The 25,382-nt window shown below is 35.7% G+C and overlaps 1 protein-coding gene across 2 annotated transcripts in view; it reads left to right on the top strand.

Moving 5' to 3' along the window:
• Nucleotides 1-25,382, top strand: part of PTPRZ1 (protein tyrosine phosphatase receptor type Z1) — a 201,599-nt gene that overhangs the window by 111,816 nt on the left and 64,401 nt on the right. For both annotated transcript variants that reach the window (XM_030933226.1, XM_010356803.2), the window contains exons 5-10: nucleotides 1,723-1,818; nucleotides 2,341-2,407; nucleotides 9,758-9,915; nucleotides 10,060-10,210; nucleotides 21,946-22,130; nucleotides 23,446-23,572. In XM_030933226.1, the coding sequence (XP_030789086.1) occupies nucleotides 1,723-1,818; nucleotides 2,341-2,407; nucleotides 9,758-9,915; nucleotides 10,060-10,210; nucleotides 21,946-22,130; nucleotides 23,446-23,572 (784 nt within the window). The remainder of the gene's footprint in view (nucleotides 1-1,722; nucleotides 1,819-2,340; nucleotides 2,408-9,757; nucleotides 9,916-10,059; nucleotides 10,211-21,945; nucleotides 22,131-23,445; nucleotides 23,573-25,382) is intronic.

Here is a 25,382-nt window from a genome sequence, read left to right as displayed (position 1 = left end):
CAGAGTCTCGCCCTGTTGCCCAGGCTGGAGTGCAATGGTGTGATCTCGGCTCTCTGCAACCTCCGCCTCCTGGGTTCAAGCTACTCTCCTGCCTCAGCCTCTCAAGTAGCTGGGATTATAGGTGCACGCCACCATACCTAGATAATTTTTTGTATCTTTAGTAGAGACGGAGTTTCACCACGTTGGCCAGGCTGGTCTTGAATTCCTGACCTCGTGATCCACCCACCTCAGTCTCCCAAAGTGCTGGCATTACAGGCGTCAGCCACCGCGCCTAGTCTTGTTTGTTGTTTTAAAACACTCTATGTAATTGTGTAAGCAGGAAACCCAAGGATCATCCCTGGCTTACTCCTTATTTCTTATCTCCTACATCTCACAATCAAATCTTCTCAATTTACCAGTCATGGTGGCTCAAACCTGTCATCCCAGCACTTTAGGAGGCTGAGGCTGGAGGATCACTTAAGCCCAGGAGTTTGAGACTAGTCTGGGCAACATAGTGAGACCCCATTTCTACAAAAAATAAGAGAAAATAGCTGAACACGGTGGCATGCACCTGTCATCCCAACTACTCCAGAGGCTGAGGTAGGAGGATCACTTGAGCCCACGAGGTCAACGCTGCAATGAGCCATGATCATGCCACTGCATTCCAGTCTGAGTGACAGAGTGAGACCCCCTCTCAAACAAACAAACAAACAAACAAAGCCTTATCAATCCTTCTCCTAAATACCATATGGGAGGTCAGAAAAAAGTTTGCTTACTTGGATTATTAAATTAGTAATTATTAAGTTTTAAATTGTATTTCTTTCAATTTCCCGTGCTTGTCGTACTGTCTTGCCTAATAGGCCTTTCCCATGTGGTACTTCTGACTTGAACACATGCCCTTCTATTCTGCCTTTCACCTGGCTAAAACCTGCTCATTCTTGTAGGGTCAGTTTAGAAATCCTGTCTCTGAAAAGGTTTTGGTGACTCACCCAAAGCAGGAGCCACTGCCATCCTCTGTTGCACAACCTCTATTTCTCTCGTCAGAGCACTAACTACGCTTTACACTCTCGGAGGCTTCCTACTCTTACCTTAGTTCTACTTCTATCCAGCCTGAGACACCTGATTTCCAAGCCCAGACAGGAGAAGCACCAAATTATATAGAGGCTGTTACAGAGAGATACATACATGGACGGAAACAGAAATTAACAAGGCGTAGCCTCACAGCTGGAGAGAAGAATCAAAATATGAAACTTAAAACTTTTTTGGTATTTTTTAGGTAGAAGCTGAGAGTCCTTGAGAGCTTCAATATTAATAGATCACAATATGGTAATATCAAAGAATGGTAACTCTGGACTCTCAAGAAAGGCATGCATGCTTGAGAAAGAGAGAAATTTATATTTAAAATAATTCAATAAAGCAGTTAAAGTAACATATGATTATTTATTTCATGTAATTGCTTTAATAAATTTTACTGCACAGTCCCCTGGTAATCTCAAAATGGTCATTTTGGTGTTAGATATGTCTAACTTTCTATTCCCCTCCTTATCAAAGGATGGTAAATGATAGTAAATGTAGGTGTATACATGTAATTTATAAAATATTTTGGAAATATGTAGAATGTAGAATCACACAATTTATAGAACTTTTCAAATAGAACTTATTGAATTGCTTGTTTTATTAAGTCTCTTTGCTGATTTTTATGAAGCCTTGTGTATCATAAAACTATCATTGTTACGTTTATAGATGCAAATCTACTGCTTTGATGCGGACCGATTTTCAAGTTTTGAGGAAGCAGTTAAAGGAAAAGGGAAGTTAAGAGCTTTATCCATTTTGTTTGAGGTAATAATTATATACACATTTTACACTAATGTAATTCCTTTTTAAGTCACATTGAATATCGATGTGAAATATCAAGACATAATTTCTAACAAAGAGAGGAGCTCACAAGTAAAATTAAAACTGGTGGTCATTTTCAAAAAAAGATGACCCTTGCCTGGTATTTTTAAAAGGAGACTCTTGTGTTTGTTCATTGGGTGAATCTTTTCCAGCTGGGGCAACGTGTTCTATAAGTACACAAATTTGCTAATTTGTACATACAAAGCATCATATTAATAATTATGTATTATTATCAGTAACTATGAATCATAACATTTTAAAGTTTACTTTTCTTAGTGAAATATGTAAGTTGTCTGGTTTTTGTTTGCTTTATTTTTTTTCACCTAGCTATAAAAAAACCTGTTTTGGGAACTTACTATTTTTTAATGCACATATTTAAAATGGAATTCATTAATCTTCACATTTTTATTGAATAGTTATCCAAATGTTTTATTCTATTTTTAGAATGTGATTCTTCTTTAACAGGTTGGGACAGAAGAAAATTTGGATTTCAAAGCGATTATTGATGGAGTCGAGAGTGTTAGTCGTTTTGGTAAGCTACTTGAGGAAATATCTTTCTTCAAGATTCTGCTTTGGATGGATATGAATGTTGACAATATGACGACAATCACTTGTTCCAAAAGGTAGAAAGTAGTACATTTTTAAAGAGGAGCAATCTCTCACTTTTCGCACTTGATACTATATACATTTCTCACCAAATAAATAACAATTTATCAGAAAAATTTGTTACATCAAAAGCATGAAACATTAATGTAAGTAGGAAATTGAAATTTTTAAAATTTATTCTTGAAAATAATCTAATTATATCATGCATTTAAAGCCTATTTATCTATTATGTCTCTGCATCATACATCCCTTAAAGACTAATTCCTAATCTGAAACCAGCTAATTTTATAAATATCATATTTTAAAGTAGAAAAGGAATTGTTACTCAAGTTAAAATTTATTCCCTGGTAGTTTCCTTGATAAATCCTTTGCTTTATCAACATGAGGAGATGAGATTTTTGGAAGAAGGTCAACACTTACATAGAAGAAGATGCAATATGCTTTGACATTGTTCTGTCTGCTATCTCATGGATCTTGTAATTTGTCACAACAAATGCTTTTAACAGCATGGGCAGTGGACTGTAAGCCTGTTAATATTACTATTTTATTTTTATTAAGCACTCACACACAGAATCTTAATGCTGCCCTGAGTTACCAATAAAATGAGGATTATTCCTCTCTGGGAAGCTGCAAAATTTGAAATCAGAAACAAAACTCATGAAGATCCTTTTCTTGAAAGCAGAAGCCTGGCCTAGGATTGATTGATCGTTGTCAATTACAGTGAGGGTCTGAATTGACCCAACTTTTCAGAAGTCAGGAATATGTGAACTCCTGTAGTGTAGCTTTTTTTTTTTTTTTTGGAAGACTCAATCAAACGCAAGATGAAGCTGTTATCTCCCTCCATTGACCCAGATTGCAAAATTCAACACTGAATGTCATAAGTCAAATTTAATTTTCCCCTCCTCGAGTCATAAAGTGGATTCTATCCAGACTGAGATAAAGCAAATTGTTTAAATTCCTATACTTGAAAAAATGTATAATATATGAATTCTGAATGTTCCAGACCTTGCACCAGCCTGTGGGGACAATGAAAGAGGTGTTAACACTGAGTTGTTAACCCTGACTTGTGTAACTATGGGAACTTTGAGGCTTTCTCTTAAGGCCTCTTTACTTTCCCAGGGTACTTTACTTTTGTGGGTGCCTTGGAAGGCACTCATATGAGCTTGAGAATAAACTTGCTTGTGTTCTTTACAGTTTCCTTTCTAATACCTAGTGTCTGAAAGCCATTCAGGAAGATACTTTGTCAGATACACTATGACTACATATTATCTCTCTCTGAGAATATGGATTCCCTAACAGCATTATTCTGCCTATATTCTGCCTCTTAATTTGAAAGCAGAACAGTTCTTGGATTAGCTGAGGACAGATTCTAGTCCTTTACCCTCTCTCTGTCTACCTCACTTGTATTAGTCCATTTTCACATTGCTAAAGCGATACTACTTGAGAGTAAGTGATTTGTAAGAGAAAGAGATTGAATTGACTCACAGTTCTGTGTGGATGAAGAGGCCTCAGGAATCTTACAATCATGGTGGAAAGCAAAGGGTAAGCAAGGAATGTGTCACATGGCAGCAGGAGAGAGAGAATGAGAGTGCGAGCAAAGGAGAAACTGCGAAACACTTATGAAGCCATCAAATCTCGTGAGAACTCACTCACTGTCATGAGAACAGTATGGGGGAAACTGCCCCCATGATCCAATCACTTCCCACTTGGTCCCTCCTCAACACATGGGGATTACAATTTGGATTACAATTCAAGATGAGATTTGGGCAGGGACACAGAGATAAACCACATCACCACTATTTGTGCACCAACTTCCTAATTTACCAAAAACTAAAATCCTTCATGCCTATCAACTCATTCATCTGGATACTTAGTATTTCAATATACTCAGCAAGGACAACGACCCAAACCAAATAAGTAAAGTCTTTCTAAAGTCAAACGTTTCCATTTTGAGAGTTCTTGAATTAAATCCAGTCTTATTTCTGACTCTAGAAAATCCCCTACTGCCCAATAAACTGAAGGCTTACCCATATTGGCCTTCAGCCTTTGCTGCTGGCAACCTTGAGGATCAAAGGTGGGACTTGTCTTTAGGCAGTGACTCTGGAACCACAGCTACACCCCCAAATTTGGCCCTGTATTCACCATATAATGTAAGTTATTTTTTTAAAAAAACACCTTTTCTTTCTTTCTTTCTTTCTTTTAGTTTTTTTTTGAGACTGAGTCTCGCTCTGTCACCCGGGCTGGAGTGCAGTGGCCGGATCTCAGCTCACTGCAAGCTCCGCCCCCCAGGTTTACGCCATTCTCCGGCCTCAGCCTCCCGAGTAGCTGGGACTACAGGCGCCCGCCACCTCGCCCGGCTCGTTTTTTGTATTTTTTAGTAGAGACGGGGTTTCACCGTGTCAGCCAGGATGGTCTCCATCTCCTGACCTCGTGATCCGCCCATCTCGGCCTCCCAAAGTGCTGGGATTACAGGCTTAAGCCACCGCGCCCGGCCCAAAAAACACCTTTTCAACCATTATTCAGCTTATAAGATCTATCTTCTTATGCTGTGGGCTGGTTGCTCATTTCCTGTTTCCTCTCTAAAGGACAAAGCCCATTTTTCATTCCTCCCCTCAACCCCTCTTTCTTTCTTTCCTTCCCATCCACCATACCTACTCTAGGTTAGGCATTATTCTATCCATGGAGTGGAGAGAGAGCATGAGGTTGCAGCAATACTGAGATAATGAATTAATATTTTCCAAGCAGAGCCACAAAAGACGTTAGTTGCAATCTTTCGTGTTACAGGGAAGAGACACATCCCAGGTAACATCATCAGTGATTATCTGATGGGAAGTCTCATCAGAATGATTTATAGTGCTTTCTTAATCACAAATTCAGCCCAGACATTTCTATACTGAAAAGTTCTCATAGGCGTTGGTGTGGCCCCATGCTAAATATCACTGTCCTAAGTAATAGGAGTTGGTTTTATGTAGTTACCAGCCTTTCTCTAGTGCTTGGCCCCATTGTGGTTTCTTCATCTTTGTTCCTCCCCATCTTTTTTTCTTCCATTGTTCGCCTTCTCATGGAAGATCTGATTAGTTGGTTGGTTGATCATCATTGTATGTTCAAGCAAATAATGATTGCATAAATGAATGACTGACCCCAAATAGAGCAGCATTGGCTCTGTTGGGCTTCTCTCTTGTGTTAACAATAGTGAGGTTACTTGAATGAAGCAGGTGTTTTTTTCTCAAACCAGCAAAACAAAATGAAAACCACAAACACAAACAAAGGAAACACACTGTATGAAATTTCGTTAGAAGAAAATGTAATGGAAAAGCACTCTGTAATTTAAGAATCTTGTGATATCTAGTTACCATGTCTGTAAGACAGACTAGGTGACTGCTATTGAGGTTCAGAGGCAGGAAGAATGGAGTCCTCATTGGGGATAGGGAGAGGAAAATTTTAAAAAACTTATTCTGATTCTTTTGCTTCTTTTTAACTTTTTTCCCCTTTGATTTCTTTCCCAATAACAGGAAAATTCTGTATCTCATTCTCCTTACTTAGGTCTCACCTCTGCTTTCCCTTCCTGGCCCCTGGCTCTCCTGTAGTCAATTTATTTCCACCTAATTTAGCCATGAGTCAATGTCTGGCTCCTTACCTAATTACTATTCTCAACACACACATTTTTCATGAAATATTTGTAAGATAAATTTAGTCTTCAGTGGGAAAAGGAACAATTACAGTCCACTTGTCGGTTAAGGAGGTAATTTAACTACAACAATTTTCTATTATTGAAAACATAAATCTAAAAAACATTCACATGTTAAAAATAAATATTCTTCTCAGTTCCTGAGAACTTGAATCTAATCTGAATTCTGATCATGTTATGTTGACATTGGAGAAGAGGAGAACGTACTTTTAGAAGTTACTAATGAATCCATTAAATCAAACAAAACTTGAACTTTCTAATGGATTAAAACTACATGTAGGCCATATTGACATGACTATCAATTCAGTTAAGAAAAGGTTTTTGGCCTGGCACAGTGGCTCGCGCCTGTAATCCCAGCACTTTGGGAGGCCAAAGCTGGGGGACCACGAGATCAGGAGATCGAGATCATCCAGGCTAATACGGTGAAACCCCGTCTCTACTAAAAATACAAAAATTAGCCGGGCATGGTGGTGGGCACCTGTAGTCCCAGCTACTTAGGAGGCTGAAGCGGGAGAATGGCGTGAACCCGGGAGGTGGAGCTTGCAGTGAGCCGAGATCGCGCCACTGCACTCCAGCCTGAGAGACAGCAAGACAACCGTCTCAAAAAAAAAAGAAAGAAAGAAAAGAAAAGGTTTTTGTTTCTAAGATTCAGTTGTTAATTCAGACTGAAGCAGTTGTCTCTAACTTTAGTTGGTAACAGTACTCCCTTTTCCTTCAGAATTTTCTGCGTTACAGAAAAGTTAACATTTACTAATTTAACTTTTAAATAACTTTTTTTCTTTGAGGCTTTCTGAATATGTTCAGTCTTCATAGAGTTTAGAGCTGGAATAGACTTTTAAGATCAGATAGTCTAGTCATTTCATGTTCTAATATGGAAAGTGTGGTTAAGAAAGACTAAAATCTTGAAAAGGCTTCACTTTACTTGGGATTTTCTACAGTAGTATGCATGTTTGCATCACCTTGGGATGCTTTATAAAATCTAGATGCCCAGGCCTGACCACTAGAGATCTTAATTCAAATGGTCTAGAGTGGGGTCTGAGGCATTGGTATTTTTCTAAAACTCCATGGATTATACACATAAGGATTAACACCACTGCTCTACATTCTGCCACCTCACTTAGACTACACTGACTGGCTTCAGGGACTGTTTCTTAATGGCCTCAATCTTGTAGAGAGGGCAGAGGACTTGCACTGGGCTGGGTAGTTCAGGAGATAGGAAAGCAAATTAGACACAGATCTCACTGGTAAATAGATTGCTGCCTGCAGGAGTGAGGGCTGGTTCACAAATAGCTAAATGACCAAGGTATTGCTATTGATTAGTGCTATTGGAGAGATACAAATGAGACTATTCAAGGAGACACACATATTTGGATTGTTTCAGGGTTTGAAGGCCAGATGGCCCACTTAGGAAAACTCTACCAGTTTTTGGATAGAAATTCTATAATCCGTATACAAGTTTATATATAAGAATAAATCAATATTTATTAGTGTGTCTGTGTACACACACAAACACATATGTGCATATTATATCAAAAATATTTTTTTCCACTCTTTGACTTTCAACTCTCTTAATGATTATTGATGAATAGATCTTGATTGCCATATACTAAACTTTCTCATATTTCTTTTTATGAGTAATATTTTTTGTGTGCCATTTCAGAAACCTCAACCTACCATTAGGTTATGATGATAGTTTTTTTTAATGTTTTCATTTAAAAGAATTATTAATATGTTCATTTAAATCTGCAATCAGTTTAGAAGTGATATGTGCTTATGATGTGAAGTAGGGAATCGAGATTCACTTTTTTCCATGAGGATATTCAATTGATATAGTACTGTTTATTGGAAAGACCATCCATTCCACATTCCATAATGATTTTTCTATCATAGATCAAATGATCATATTTTTCTCTTTTATTTTCTCCTCCATTGTTCTCTTCATCTATCTTTGCACAAATGCATCACTGTCATAATTTCTACAGCGTTATATGTAACAGTATGATAGATCTTCCTATCTACTAGTGGAAAGTTCTCCAGCTTTATTGTTTTTCAAGATTGTCTTAACTTTTCCTTGGATTTTTATTGAAATTTTAGAATCAGTATGTCAATTACACACACAACCTTCTGGGATTTTGATTAGGATTTCATTGAATGCATGAATCGATTTGGGGAAAATCAATACCTTCACAATACTGACTCTTCCAACCCATGAACATGGTCTTTCTACCATTTTAATATTTATTTAATTCTCTCAAGAGTGTTTTGTAATTTTCAGTGTAGATGTTCTACACATTATTTGTTAGATTTATTTGTATTTGATAATGTTTTGCTATTTTAAATCATATTACTTTAAATTTTATTTTCTGTTGTTTGATGCTGGTACACAAAAATACAATTGATTTTTGTATATTGGTCTATGTGCAGGGACTTTGCAAATTTCACTTATTATTTCTCATACTTTGTAAAGAAGTATTTCTCTTTCTTCCTTCCTTCCTTCCTTCCTTCCTTCCTTCCTTCCTTCCTTCCTTCCTTCCTTCCTTCCTTCCTTCCTTCCTTCCCTCCTTCCCTCCCTCCTTCCTTTCTTCCTTTCTTCCTTTCTTTCCTTATTTTTTTATTTTTTGAAATGGAGTCTCACTTTGTCACCCAGGCTGGAGTGCAGTGGCGCGATCTTGGCTCACTGCAACCTCCACCTCCTGGTTCAAGCGATTCTCCTGCGTCAGCCTCCTGAGTAGCTGGAACTACAGGCGTGTACCAACATGTCCAGCTAATTTTTTTTTTTTTTATTATACTTTAAGTTCTAGGGTACATGTGCATAACATGCAGGTTTGTTACATATGTATACTTGTGCCATGTTGGTGTGCTGCAAATTTTTTGTATTTTTAGTAGAGATGGGGTTTCACCGTATTAGCCAGGATGGTCTCGAACTCCTGACCTCGTGATCCACCCACCTTGGCCTTTTTGCAGGCGTGAGCCACCATGCCCAGCCTGTAAATAATTTTCAATGTTTTAAATGCACAATCATGTTATTTGTACATTGTGATGGTATTATTTTTTCCTATACAATCTTAAGATTTTTGTTTCTTTTTTCTTTATTGCACTGGCTCAATCTTCCAGTTCATTGTTAAATAGAAGTGGTGATGGCAGGACATCCTGGCGTCATTCTTGATCTCTAGGGGAAACACTTCCAATAAGTCATTCTTAAATATGATGACTAGTGCAGGCTTTGATGATCATCTTCACCAGAATAAGGTTTTGTTTTTGTTTTCCATGAACTGGCATTGAGTCTTATGAAGTGATGTAACTATCTGTTGAGATGATCATATGATTTCTGAGTATTTTTATATGTAAAATATTCTGTTCCCCATCTTGACAGTGTAAAGATAAGGCATCTAACACTGTATAGTGACATGTGTAATACAATTTGGGGCATGTCAGCTTTATTACCATTTAAAAATATATCTAAAATGTTTTAAAATCTCAGTTTTGATTAAATACATAATAAAGCATGTGTCTCTGCTTCATAGAAGCTTTGAACAGCTAAGTTCCAGTGTTGAGATTCCAGCTGAGATGTGTGTTATTCCTTTTTAGGAAAGCAGGCTGCCTTAGATCCATTCATACTGTTGAACCTTCTGCCAAACTCAACTGACAAGTATTACGTTTACAATGGCTCACTGACATCTCCTCCCTGCACAGACACAGTTGATTGGATTGTTTTTAAAGATACAGTTAGCATCTCCGAAAACCAGGTAATCTTAGAAATTCAAACAAATCAAGTAATTCAAAGCCATTTAAAAAACATTATGTTCTAACTTTGCTATAAAATATCTGTTTTAAAGCATTTACCAATGCCTTTGAAGCAGATATGTTAAATTATTTGATCTTTTTTTCAGTTGGCTGTTTTTTGTGAAGTTCTTACAATGCAACAATCTGGTTATGTCATGCTGATGGACTACTTACAAAACAATTTTCGAGAGCAACAGTACAAGTTCTCTAGACAGGTGTTTTCCTCATACACTGGAAAGGAAGAGATTCATGAAGCAGGTATGTATTTAAATATAATCTTCTACAACTGTCATAGATGCAATGTTATAGGAGGTAATTTTGGTAAAATGACAAATATAGAGGGGTTGGAGCTTTAGAAATGTTTTAATTATTAATTTTGTAGCTTTAGGTAAACTGTCTAATTTTCTGACTATCAGATACCACATCTATAAAATGGCAACCAAAAAATCTATTCTTCCCTTAAGAATGGCCCCATTTTACAGATGGGAAAAATTGAGATTTAATAAGAAAAATATTTTTCCAGAATGCACAGTAATAAGTAGCAAAGCAAAATACACACTTCCAAGTTCACTTTCTGGTATTTGCCTGGTCTAAGAGGTATGAGAAAGGAATGGATAAGAGGCTGAGGTGTTCAGAGCTTGGGAGATCGTTTCTGGTTGGGATGATCAGGAAACCTTCATGGAAGAACCGCATTTGAACTGAGTCTTGACACAGTGTTGGGTTTTAAAGTGCTCATCTTTGTGTTGGCACCCCCCAAGAAGGAGCCTAGCACCTAATCGGTACTGAAAATAAATGCACTGAGTTATTAATGAATAAGAAGTGAATCTTCTTCCCAGTTTCCTTCTTTGGAGGAAAAGAAATTTGCTCTTGTGAGGTACAGCCAAGGGAAATGACACCAGAGGGGTGTCTCTGGAGTGCCGTCTGTTTTTTTTTGAAGCTGACACAGTAGTTAAAAGCATTTTTAAATGTCCAGAGAACACAATCAGATACATCTGCTGAAATTTTCCTTTCCAGTTTTTACTGAGGTTCTCACTTGTTCATTAAAGAAGTCGTTGAAGTGACCTTTGCACTAGGGACTTCTAACCTTTCCAAGTAGATGGACCTCTTTGATATCAGTCCTGCAATGAATTCAATGATTTTTTTTTGCCATGTATAATATTAGTTTAATAATCATCTGCTTTTGAACATTAAGCATTAAAACAACAAGCTTTTATTGTTTTAATGTGATATTTCCAAGAATCGTTTATCCTTTAACAAAAAAATAGAACTCAAGACAGCAGTGATGAATAGCTATATTTACTGTGACACCAAATTTTAAATTAAAGTGCCCCAAAATGAAGAAATTTAATTATATTCCCATCAGTACTAAATATTATAGCATACTGTCCAGTCAAAAATAGACAATTGGTTAGAAAAAAGAAAGTGGATTTAATCATCCCCTCTTCTTAAATATAATAGACCAAATTATAAATTAAATAAATATGGGCTTTTTTGGTCACATAGTTTTATCAGTTCTATTTTATTAAAACCCTTCATTGGCTCTGCATCACTTTTGGAATAAAATTCAAACTGTTTGTTGTTGCACGATAGGCTCTGTGTAGGTTTACCAGTCTTAGTGCTCAAGCCTCCCCAACTAGCATCCTTCCCTTACATTGAGCTACATGAAGTTCCCTGAAGATGAAGACTACATTCTTCCAGGTTGCATTTATACATTTGGCTTCCCCATTGATGGCATGTTCCTCTCCCCTGTCTTCATTTCCCTGCCTCCTCATTCTTCAAGACTCAAGTTGAGCATTGCATCCACTAGGAGGCCATCTCTGACTCTACTTCTGTCCACCTAAGTCTAGCCCTGGCAATGGCCACAGGACTGCACACTCAAGGAAACACCAGACTCATAGATTGTGAATGGTGCTCCTCTGAATGTTGTACGATGTGCTCAGCCTCTCCAGACTTCATAGCAGTTGTCATATTTTGGTAATTGTCTATTTACTTATTTGTCTCTGCCAGCAATCTCTGAACCCCATAATGGAAGTAAATAAGTCTTTTATCTCTTTATCTCCATGGCCAAACTAAAGTAAAGCTCTCATTCACTAAATATTCACTGCATGGCTGAAAGACTCCATTTCCACATAATAAAAATATAGCAAGTTATGCTTGATGGGTGCTTCCTGCACTGTTTAATGTGTAAACCTGTGTATAATTCTGATTTAATGTAGAACATTGTTTTCACAGTTAAGTGTTAAAGGTCCAAAGTAATAATCTATAATAACAAAAACAGTAATAGCTACTGTGTGTTGTGTGACTCTACCAGGCATTGGAACCAGACAATATTTAACTTAGACCTCACATCACTCTTATGAAGTTGGCCTCATTGTCTTCATTTTACAGTTTGGGAAGCTAATATTAAATGGTTTGCCCAAGTTTACACAACTAGAAAGGAATGGAGTCAGTATTTGAACCTAACTCTCCCTGAATCTAAAGCTTTGCAAAGTTCTATCCACTGTACTTTACGTTTATACCGGAACATAATTTCTGCTTACATAAAAAACTGATGACTTTAAAGACACGAAACTTCAAAAAAATAGTAATGGATTTTGAGTGTTTTGTTTATCCTAAGGTCAAACACAGAAACAACACTTTCTAAACTACTTGGTGTTTTGGGTTCTGTAAATATAGAATAGGACCTATAAAGTAAGGAAAGTGATTTTCTTGAACGCAGCTTATGGGAATCGATTTTATTCCCTTAGACCATGTGTGTATATTGTCACAGAATTTTACATCCCTGCTGCAACACTATTATGACTGCCATAGTACTAATAAGTTACTTATCACCTGTTTGTCTGTGGTTTGGTTCCAAAATAAATGGCAGCACTAACTAGAAAAACAATAACTCAAAACAGACTCATTTAAATTGAAGGGACTTAAATATGCAATACTTAAGGAAAAACTAGAAAGCTTTACAGTAAAAATGCACATCTACATGCTGTTTTTGTTGTGTACTTATCCTGTACGTGTGCCTTCCCCAGCTTCCTCAAGAAAATCCAGTCACGCCAACTACTTTGTTATGTTTGTATTTTTGACTAAATATTTGTGGCGTGATGGGGAGAGGCTACAAAACTCAGCATTTCATCAAAATATCTGCCTACAGCTTAGACAATATTGCTTAGAAAGTATTATTCCCTTATATTGTATATCCTTAGGATAAATAAAAGTGCTGAAAAGTCGTTCCCAGTTTTTACTGAAGTTTTGTGTCTTTATGGCCATCAGTTTTTATTTTAAAATTATGTTAGCAGAAACACGTCTCTTCTGCAGTCTCCCTTGCTGGGCCTTAGAGTCTTTGCCTTCAGATTGTTTGACCCTCTTGTTTTGTCAGTTCCCCTCACAGAGTCTCAGCTGCTACCCTCATCGCACCCAAGTCTTCACGTCTTCCTAAGGCAGGAAAATTAGCTTTGTCCCAGATCCTTCAAACTTGCCTACCCATGCTCATCCTGATGAGCTCAGCCATCAAAAAAGGCCCTTTTTGGTAGAATGATTTATTTTCTTTTGGGTGTATACCCAGTAATGGTGTTGCTGGGTCAAATGGTCAAATGGTAGCTCTGTTTTAAGTTCTTTGAGAAATCTCCAGACTGCTTTCCACAATGGCTGGATTAATTTATATTCCCACCAACAGTGTATAAGCATTCCCTTTTCTCTGCACCCTCACCAGATGCAATGTTTGTTGGCTTTTTAATAGTAGCCATTCTGAATGGTGTGAGATGGTATCTCATTGTGATTTTGATTTGTATTTCTCTGATGATTAGTGATGGTGAGTATTTTTTCATATGTTTCTTAGCACTTGTATGCTTTCTTCTGAGAAGTGACATATGCACTTATATGTTCATTGCTGTGCTAGTCACAATAGCAAGATATGGAATCAACCCGTGTGCTCAGTGGTAGATTAAAGAAAATGTAGTACATATATACCATGGAATACTACACAGTCATAAAAAATGAAATCATATTTTTTTGCAGCAAGATGGATGGAACTAGAGGACATAATCCTAAGTGAACTAATGCAGGGACAGAAAACCAAATACCTCATGTTCTAACTTATAAGTGGGAGTTAAACATTAATCACACATAGACATAAACATGGGAACAGTAAACACTGTGGTCTGCAAGAGAGTGGAGAGGTGGGTGAGTTAAAAACTCTACCTGGGTGATGGGATTTGTACTCTAAACCTCAGCATCTTTTAGAATTCTCATGTAACAAACCTGCATATGTACCCCTGTATCTAAAATAAAAGTTGAAGTAAAAATAAATAAATAAATAAATATTTTTAGAAAGGGGCCCTTTGTTTGCCAAAACATATCCCCTTCTAGGGGGGATCAGAGATGATAACAGAACTTTTGTTTTCCTAGTTACATAGACTAATATGCACATTTATGGTTTTAAAGTTTCAATCATTGTCAAAATATATCATTTTGAGATAACAGTGAAATAGAAAAGTCAGGTCATGTTAGTTGGATGAGTTTCATTCACACAGTTACATATTCAGTCAATTCTTTTTTGGCTTTAATACGAACCACTGTCAAATAATTAATATGCCCTTATGCAGCATAGGGACTTCCTGATTACCCAAAACTGAATGTGATTCCTCTTTCTTCTGAACCGTCGTAATCCCTGACCTGCAATTGTGGCACTTTGCCTTTCTTGCCTTGCTTCGGGGTGTTTATGTACATACCTTATTTTCTTGGTAGATCCCTGTCTAATTGATCTCAGTATTACCTGTAACATCTGAAAAAAGTACCTGGCAGGTAATAAGAGCTCTCTGACTCCTTGATGAATGGTGATTAAGTGAATGAATTAAAACGTTGGCCAAAGCTTAGTTATGTCTAAGCCTCTGGGGTTAAAAAGAGCATATGTATTATTGGCAACAAACACAAAAGGAATGACTGGCTTTAGATTTCCAGACAAGTTGGAGCCAAGTTCTTCTTGCTGAACATCCTTTAATTAATTAAAAATTTACAAAGCCTTCAGAAGAATACAGTACAGTAGTATTAGCTGTGTGTACAGTTCATGTTCAAAATTAAAGATCATTCCAGGAAAAGAAAGATTCTAATTTTAAAAAGATAGTATCAGTATGATAGAATTGTTAAGAAATAGTTTCCTCTGTGACTGAAAAAAATAGCTAAATAATTTACATTCTTCATTTTGACTCTATTAATCCTCTGTAAAATTATTGTACTTAACAATAATGAACACCTAGCATATCAAGATTTATTAGGTAATAATTTTTATAGATGCCCATTATATAACAGTCTGCATTTACTGAAATCATTATAAAGAAGTGAGCTACTTGATTTTATTTTTGCAGTGAAAAAAGAGGAGACATGAATCTGATTAGACTCTTAGCAATTAGTTGTTTCTTTCTTCACAAACTAGGACTTGCTTTTTTCATCATGAGTCTTTGCACTCAAAGAACATTTATTATCATTTGTCCTGTGCATAGAAATACTGTGTTCTTATGAAAGTTTTTTTCTCAATGGATATACTATCTCCTTTGGAACTGAATTTAAGAATAAGAATTGAGAATTGTACTTATATTCAGTTTTGATCTTTATTAAATTCAATCTGAAAATAAATTTTTACTACATGAACTTATACAGCGTAGAAAATATAGACAAGGACACAGAAAAAAATACAAATACCCTGTAATTACACCACCCCGAGATAACTATTATGAAGATTTTGGTAAAGATCCATCCAAGTCTTTCTCTGAAAATTTTTTAAAATGTTATTATATTTCACAAAAAGTGAGACTATACCACATGTCTGTTGACTGATTTTTTTTACTTCATATTATACCTTTAATATATCATTCTTAATTTTTATGTTGTATTCCATCATATAGTTATAACTATATATTAAACCTTAATCAGTTCCTCAATTTTGTACATTCAGTTCACATATTTTTTGTCATTATAAATATCTAATATCTTCATTTTGACCAGGAGGAGAAGTAAAAGCTAGCATAAAAATTGTCAAAATCTTGCTCTCAATAAATGCATTGTAGGAAAATGTGTTTTTAGAAATACATTATAAATAATTGCAAAAACCATGTGAGATTTATATATTCATATAAACTCTGTAAGGTTAAGGACCAGGCCCTACTCATTTTTTGCATTCACAGCAGGCGCTGAAAAGATTATTTGTGAATTAATGAATATTTTATCAGAACTTCAAACCTCTGTATTTCCATTTGTATGAAGAGCTGCCATTTATTAGGGAGGCATTTCTTTTTGGCATCATGGAATGGACACTGGCTCTTCTAAGGATCACAGAATTTAATAGAACCATCTGGTCTTGAAAGAGTTAGTGAAAACTGTCTTTTTTTTTTTTTTTTTTTTTTTTTTTTTTGACAGAGTCTCTCTTTGTCACCCAGGCTTGAGCACAGTGGCTCTATCTCTGCTAACTGAAGCCTCTACCTCCTGGGTTCGAGCGATTCTCCTGCCTTAGCCTCCCTAGTAGCTGGGACTACAGGCGTGTGCTACCACACCTGACTAATTTTTGTATTTCTAGCAGAGACAGAGTTTTACCATGTTGGCCAGACTGGTCTTGAACTCCTGACCTCAGGTGATCCGCCTGCCTCCACCTCCCGAAGTGTTGAGATTACAGGCGTGAGCCATCATGCTCGGCCAATAAAAAATAATGAGTACTATGTGTGAATAACAGTCCAAACATAGCAAAAATATGAAGTAGATTAAGTTCAACTGTATCCATGCCTTCCAGGCATCAGATGCTTTCATGTTGCCTTCTTATCACCTCACAAGGTTTTTCTGCTAAGAAGCAGGGACCTGCTAAAGCACAGGGGTGAAAAACAGACTTTAAAGTTCAGTAGACTTGATTTTTAAATTCCAGCATCAATACTTACTAGTCGTATAAAAATTGTCAACCTACCTAACCTCCCCAAGTCTGTTTCTTCACCTGTAGAATGGAAAAGTTAAAAATGATCACCTTACAGGGTTGTGGTGAGGCTTCAATGACCTAAAATTTGCAAAGCAGTACAGTCCCTTGAATGTAATGTGCTACTGACTCATAACTAGTGTCATTGTCATGTGTATGTATGGACAAAAAGCCAAGATATCACAATGAATATGGCATACTATTCAAGTTTTTCCTGTTTAAGGTGTTTTTAAATAATTGTTGAATAGAATTATGGATGCACTTCAAATCTCACTTGCTAGCACTGTAATATATTTAATGCAAACTTAAAAAAAAACCAAAACAATGAAAGATAAAATAGTTGTCAAGTCAGAGTAGCATAAAGGGAGTGTCTTTGTAGCATAACATTTTGACCTATGAGAAATTTTCTACAATTTCCTGAAAACATCATGATGAATTATACACTAGTAGACTTACCTTCTTGAAGGTCAGTGGGTTGTTAATAGCATTTGTTAAGGTTACGTGTATGTAAACACTGTACAGCGACTGTATTTTAAAAAGTGAAATGAATGTTATTTACTTCTTAGAAGATTTTGTATTACAAATTGAACTGTTGATGAAGTCACTCTGTCCCTAAAGACTGAGTGAAAGAGGTAGAAGTCGAAAGACTTGTTTTGGCTATTAATCTAAAGTGAATATGTAATCATTCAGAAGTACAAAACAGGGATAGCTGTTTTCCAATTACATTCAACATTTGTGTAAATGTTTACATCAGTTGTATTAGGATCTGCTACTGCCCGAGGAGAAGTCACAACCTCGTTGGTTACCTTCTGGGTCTGTAAGTCATTCAGCTTTTCTCCCAGTAGTCATTGTCTTACTACTTTTAAAAATGAAGGTCATAAACTTCAAGTAAGGAAGTGGAGTACTTATTAGCATGTATTTATGAAACACTTTTGTCATGAGCTGTGTTATACTGTACAGAACTTCAAATTAGTGGGAAATAACTGAGTGAGACCTAGTGTAGTCTCGGGTAATTATGACATTTTCTCTGCCACTCCCTAAGAATCACCTCCCTGCCATTTCGTATCAATCCACATTTTACTCGTAATACCTGAAGCTAAGACTGCGCCTTCTCCCTCAGGGCAGACTGTGCTTCTTCCAAGGCAGGCTAGAGAGCAACAGAAGTGGAAGGAATCTCCTATCTCCCCTTGGTCATCTGCATCAACTTTCTTGATTAACAAAGATTTGTCACAGCCAAGGATTTGTATTTGTATTTCTCTGTCTCTGTTTTTTTCTTTTTTTCTTCATTTTTCCCTCATGTCACTCAGTGCTTTGCTTATTAATATTTTGGCACTGGTTCCACAGATCATGTCCATTCCTACGTAGTAGGTGTTCACTCTTCATTTAAGTAATGAGAGGATGAATGATAAAGCACAGGACTTTGTGTCAGCTAAAAGCTTAAGAAGCTTATACCATTTTTAGTAGGAAATGTGTATAAATTTGAAAAGAATTTCCTAATGTGGCCTAAATGGCAGAATTTTTTGTAAGTTTTTTATACATTCCTCTATCAGCGGAGTGCAGAATTTAGAATCTAAAACCACTCGTTACATCTGAGAGCTTACTAAATCTAAGTGTTTGAAAGCTATCACAGGAATGGACATCCTAAAGGCTGAGACACTACCTTCTTCTTCTGTATGTCTAGAGTGCCTAGAACCAAGCAGATGAGAGTGGAATGCTAAAAATAAGTTTTTAAAGCAAGAACACGTATAGCTCCCTGATAAAGGAGACTGCATTCTCATTCTTTATAGTGAGGATTCTTTGCTCACTGTTCATGTATAGTACAGTACCATTTACTTGTACTCTGTATGACTTGACATGGGTCCCAGACTCACAGCCAGAAGCCTGCACAATAACCAGCAATTAGGTTCTTCTTCTCAGCCAGTGTCTCCTGAAGAATCAGTAACTATGACCCAGATCACATGTAGATGTGGAAAGGAATCAGTATGTGAGATGTAGTCCTGAGGGAGGGAATGAAGCTTCGACGGTTTTGAACTTCTCATGATCAGGAAAATTATATTTTTGTTACTATTTTACTCTATAGCAGCTTGTATTTGATGTCTGAGTACATATTCATCTGGAAAAACATTACTGATTTTCAATCCAGGAAACGTACTTTACAGAGTACATATGCTTCTAATAAGATAATTGGGCTGGCCCAGTGCAGTGGCTCAGGCCTGTAATCCCAGCACTTTGGGAGGCCGAGGCGGGAGGATCATGAGTTCAGGAGATTGAGACCATCCTGGCTAATATGGTGAAACCCAGTCTCTACTAAAAATACAAAAAAATTTAGCTGGATGTGGTGGCGGACTCCTGTAATCCCAGCTACTCGGGGGGGCTGAGGCAGGAGAATGGCATGAACCCGGGAGGAGGAGCTTGCAGTGAGCCAAGATTGTGCCACTGCACTCCAACCTGGAAGACAGAGCACGACTCTGTCTAAAATAATAATAATAATAATAATAATAATAATAATAAAATTGAAAAAAGATAATTGAGCTGATTTCAATAGGAAATATATGCAAAACCTGGAAAATTTAGTGTCTATTAATCTCTTCTTCTGTGGTCATTCCATGGTTTGAACACCAAATAGTGTATATGGAATTAACTAAATTGTTATTTGAAAGATTCAGTTCTATCTTATAGAAAGGAAACCCTTTGGCAAGATTATAAACTACATATAGAAATACAGGCTTTTCTGTTAATAACATTCTAAAGTATGTATGTCTTTTTCACCATAAGATCCTGTGACTCCACATCTAAAAGAAAAGATTTACCTAAAGCTTGATAGCGTGCAACTGTATTGTTGATTATCAATAAACACAAGTATTTAAAAAATACATTTCTAATTAAAATATGAACTCAAACTATTAAACAAATAACTAACAAACTCTTACAAGAAGTGAAAACCTATGGGCAAGAAAATATAACTTTCTTTTTGGAGCTCTACTTTATATTAATGTTGATTCATAAATTTTGACACATCTACTGATTGTTACTATTAAGGCGAGACAAACATAGACATCCAACCAAAGTAGTTTCTGCTATTTAGGCAGAAATATCCTTTGGATATTTTGCAATGAATCCTTTTATTTTTTTCTCAAGAGATTGTTGTGCTTTGTGTATATGCATAAAATTAATGCATTTCAAAACAGTTTCATCTTGAAGAGTATAGTTCACTTTAAATCATTCCCATTCTGTAAAAAAGTGGGATTGCTTTTTCGAGGACGAAATCTACAAATGATATTGTCCAGAGTAACTGCCAACTTCTCTGAAAGTGAACTTGGGATTCATTAGAAGCAAGAAGGAGGTTGTTGCTCCAATGATATAAACGTAAATAGCTCACTTGAGACAATTTGAAGGTCTTCTGCCATCTGCTGGACATCGGTAGAAGTCTCACTCGGTAGAGTAACATCATGTAGTATAGACCTAAATTAAAATACATTCTCTCATTCTGAATTCGTGTTTTTTGATAATGAAATAATTTTTCTTTTATTTCTAAAGGAACACCCCAACCTAAGCCCTCCCTAAACAAAAAATAACATCAAAGGTTTGAAGTGAAAAATAATTTCTAACTGATATAAAGCTATACACGTATTTAAAAGGTATATATATATTCATATTTTTAAAATCATTTCTGTACCACTGCTAGCACACTGTACATATGGTACATATGCTATACCACTGCTAGCATATTGTGCATATGCTAAAATTGTGACTACTAAGTATATGTAAAATTTGTTTCCATTTATAAGACCAATTGTTAGTTGTGGGTGCCCTCCTGTGTTCAGGAGGTGAACTGCAAACTAGCAGAGACAAGGCATTTTGGTCACAATCGGTGGCAGTTGTTAACATATTTTTGAGTCCTTGCAGTTTTTGTATCAGTGATGACTGATTTACCTAAGTCTACCGCATGCTCTCATCAAGTGGCTTTGTAACTTCAGGTATCACCTGAAAACAAAGGCCAGATTCTGTATGTATATTAATTAATATTCAGCCTGAGAGATCTTTCTCTCCCTCTACTTTGCAAATCTGTCTGGCCTGTGAAGAGATACCTATTACTCTGCTTCATTAGTAAAATACCATAAAATGTTATAGTTTTTCTCCTCCAAATTAGTCCAAACTATCACATTAGAAATGCATTTTGGAAAGTACCAGGGCACTCTCTGATGAGACTAAATTTGGGGCATGATTCCCAGCATGGGCCTGAATTCATTTAAAAAGGTCTCTGAATGATTTTTCATAATACTGTTTTTTCAGATGAGACAAACAAGTCTTTTAATTCCCTAAAATTATTTTCTTAATTTACTTATGGTAACAAAATGGGATTTTTGTCAGCACATCTGAAAAATACTGAAATGGCAATTTTAGGTTTTCTTTGGTTGGGAATTTTTAATTAGTTCAAGGATTCTTTAAGAACAAAATGTTCCAGTAATAGTATGTCTTTCATAACTGAAATTATCCACATCCTGAACTGAACAGATTTTCAGGTACCAAACAAGAGAAATTAAGTCACCATGAACTTGCAGATATTCTTTGTTCATTTATTTCTAAAAATGAATCTCTGTGCCAAATATATTCAAAACAATTTTCTAGGCAATATAGAACTACAGAGCTATAGTTCTTATGTTTATAATCCACTAGAGGAGTCAAGATTCATTCAGGAAAAAATAATATGAAAGTATGCAAATGATGCAGTAATGATGATAAAATAGATGATTGACAGTGACAGAGATCACTTCAGTAGAGATTAGTGTGTGTAATGAAGGAGGTAGCATTTGACCAAGACCTTTCCAGAATGGAAAGCTGGGATTTGAACAGATAGAGTTAAGAGGGGAGGAAAGAGTGTTTTAGATATAGGAAATGGAATAAGCAAAATCTCCACAGTGGGAAAGTGTAACTTTTTACTTTATATTGAAATAAAACACAATAAAATTTTTATAGAATATGTATTATTTATTCAAGTCCTCAAGGCTAAGTTCTATCAACAGCTGTACTTTTTTTCTCTCTGAAGTTTGTAGTTCAGAACCAGAAAATGTTCAGGCTGACCCAGAGAATTATACCAGCCTTCTTGTTACATGGGAAAGGCCTCGAGTAGTTTATGATACCATGATTGAGAAGTTTGCAGTTTTGTACCAGCAGTTGGACGGAGAGGACCAAACCAAGCATGAATTTTTGACAGATGGCTATCAAGACTTGGTAACTATATGATCAGTTATTTTACTGATATAATGGTAACATTATAATTTAATTTTCAAGGTAACTTACAAATGGTTGTATGTTATTTTCTTCCATTACTTTTAGACTTTATGTGAAGACAGGGTGGGCTGAATATTTTTAAATTAAAAAAAAATTTTAAATTAGAAGCTATACTAAATTATGTCAAAAGTTACATTTAATTAAATGGATAACATAACTTTACCAACAATAACATTATAGAGTAGATACATATGACTTATGAACTGGAGATCATTTAGTATGGCCTTTCTTAAGATTGCAGTTGTAGAATAGGGCCAGAATCTCAGTGCCCTGATACATTTTATATTGTGTCTTCCATTATGCTATATCAGCACAGGGAAAGTAGAGTAGGGGACATACAAGTCCTCTTTGTTGTACCAAAAAATTTTCAGATAACAGCTGGGAAGTCATGATTGGGTCAGAACTTTGGGGATGTAAGACAAAATTTCTTACAGAAAGATCCACCCCTGCCTCCCTCCACCAGCGCGTGCGAATAAGTACAGATTCTTTTTGTGGCCTGAGCGTGTCAGTATTAAACTTTGCTCTGGTAGGGAAGTGTTGGCCATAGATTAGGGTGTAGTCGACAAACCTTCATCTGGATGTCGGTCCAGAAAGTCCCTACTGCAGGTTCAAGGACACTGGAGTCTGCCTCAGGCACCTAGAGTCCTGCAAGTCCTGGGAACCTGCATTTAAATAAAAACTCATTGTTAAATATGTTTCATATCATGTGGACAAAATGGATAAAATTTTAGTAACCTTTTAATTCAGTTGCCTAGAATATGGAGACACAATGATCTGTGAAATAAATGATAATAAATGTTTATTTCATAATTATGTGAAGAAGATAATTATATTACTGTTCTTGCATATATATTGTCAAGAAAAAGAGATAAGTTAGTTGTTCACTTCTTCACTTTGCTCCTTATTTGCACATGCTCCCCATTTATTTGTCTAAAATATTAATTTTTAGTTTGTGGTACTCATTTATGAATTTGATGAGTTCTGGCTAAAAATGAAACTTCCTAAAACTAAATCTGATTTTTAAAAAGCAAAAAAAAAAAAAAAAAAAAAAAAAAAAAGCCTAGTTTTCCAGTTCTTCATAATTCACAAATACCACAAGTTTAACTAAGCAACATTACATAAACTTTTCCTTAGGTTAATAAAATAGAAGTATTTTCCATGGACCAGTGAGAAAAAGTTTTCTAGGAAAGATACCTAGTGTATTAGTAGTCCTATGAGAATAACATTTGTATAATTACTAACATCTTTCTTTTAGGGTGCTATTCTCAATAATTTGCTACCCAATATGAGTTATGTTCTTCAAATAGTAGCCATATGCACTAATGGCTTATATGGGAAATACAGCGACCAACTGATTGTCGACATGCCTACCGATAATCCTGGTAAGTACCGCCAGATACATCTACATATTAGCTCAATAAATGAGGTTAGTTTAATTACTGTATGCATTGATGCTTTCTCTCTAACTTTATATTCTTTTAGCCAAAAGGCAAAGTGATTTTCTCTTAAGTCTGGATTGCCAGGTAATTTTTTGAGGCATGGGACCCATTTCTCATTCAGCAGGTCTGGTGCAGGACAATAAGTAAATTTATCCTTAGTATTGGAGTTTACCATTTGTAAAATAAGAACGACTAAACATATTTATAATATTGTAATGATCATTAAATGAGAATTGCTATGAAAATGTTGAGACTGTTATTTTGGATAATTAAGAGTTGGTTTAATTTGTATTTATTTCCTTTTTTCAGCCCCCAAAGCATTATGTAGTAAGTATATACATGATCCTAAGGCCATGTGAGGTACTTTCAAATATCTATACAAAGCATCTCAAGAGTTTGTCTTAGATCTATTTTTCTACTTTTTATAGTTTGGTTTTAGGGAGTGGGGTGTTTTCCTCTTGGTTGATTGCCCTTACTCTTTCCCAAAAACAAGACAAGCAAAAGTTGTTTCTACTTGTGTTTTATTTGCATGCACCTTCTCTAAATATATGGGAAAATATTTTGATCTTAGAGCATATGCAATAACTGAATCAAATGCTGACCATTATAATTTGACAGTTTAAAATTATTAAGTTAGTTTTCCTCTTGTTAGTATAAGCAGTTTTAAATAATAGACTAGAAGTATATATATGTATATATACCTCTACATATGTATAATCACATATATCTGCATACATACATACGTAAATATATATATATTCTTTGGTCATCCATATTAGGAGCCTATTCATTGAAACTTTTACAAATTTTAATGGAAGTGAATAGTTACAAATTATATTAATTATAGTCTATTTCAGTTTTACCTATGGCAGGAAAACTGATGTGCACGGTTTGCATTGCTGTCTAAATGCTGTAGCAGGGACTTTAATCCAACATGAGCTTAAATAAAGTAATTGCTCATTGATCACCTTACTATAGCTGTTCTTACTAGTTGACTTTTTAAGTTAAAGACTATATGTCAGAGCATCAGATATTGTAGTACTCATCATTCCAAACTACAGGCTATAAAACTTGCCAAGGTATCTCCCAACTTGGTATTAACAACTAATGAATATTACTACTACCATAATGGCAATATCATTATTTAATATTTCTTATGACCTGCCTCATGGCCTGGGTATAACCGTCTTTCTTATTGCTTTTATTTAGCGTTGTTTTTCAAAATCAGGTTGTTTTTTAATGGAATGTGAGCTCTAAGTCTTACTGAAAGTGAGTATCAAAATAACTGACCATGATTTTAACTATGCCATATCATACTACACCATTGCATGGCAACCCTCACCAAAGTTCCCCACAATGAGCTATCCAGAAAATGACACCTTTAGCCATATAACTTTGATCATGTCGACCAGCATCATATGTAAATTGATTGAAATATGGCATATAGAAAAATCTCTTCTACCCTTATTTATGCATTTTGAGTATGAAGTATATTGAACACATTCACTCAATTTTGTTACCTTGATTTAATTATGCTACTCTAATTTCATACATAAAATAATTTCTCAGGAGTTGGCAAAAAATTACTACATTTACCCATTTATTTTTACACTGTTTCCTAGTTTATTCCCTATGCCAAAGCTTTAAACGTTCTGAATTTTTTTGGTCTTTTTCTTTTTTGGAGAAACTTATTGCATATGAAAGGAACAGATTAAATATGTATTTTCTCCATAAGTGATTTCTGAGTGATCCT

Source organism: Rhinopithecus roxellana, chromosome 6, assembly GCF_007565055.1.
Source record: "Rhinopithecus roxellana isolate Shanxi Qingling chromosome 6, ASM756505v1, whole genome shotgun sequence".
Classification (NCBI taxonomy): Eukaryota; Metazoa; Chordata; class Mammalia; order Primates; family Cercopithecidae; genus Rhinopithecus; species Rhinopithecus roxellana.
Note: the sequence above shows the minus strand (reverse complement) of the source record. Positions and strands in the feature narration are given on the sequence as shown.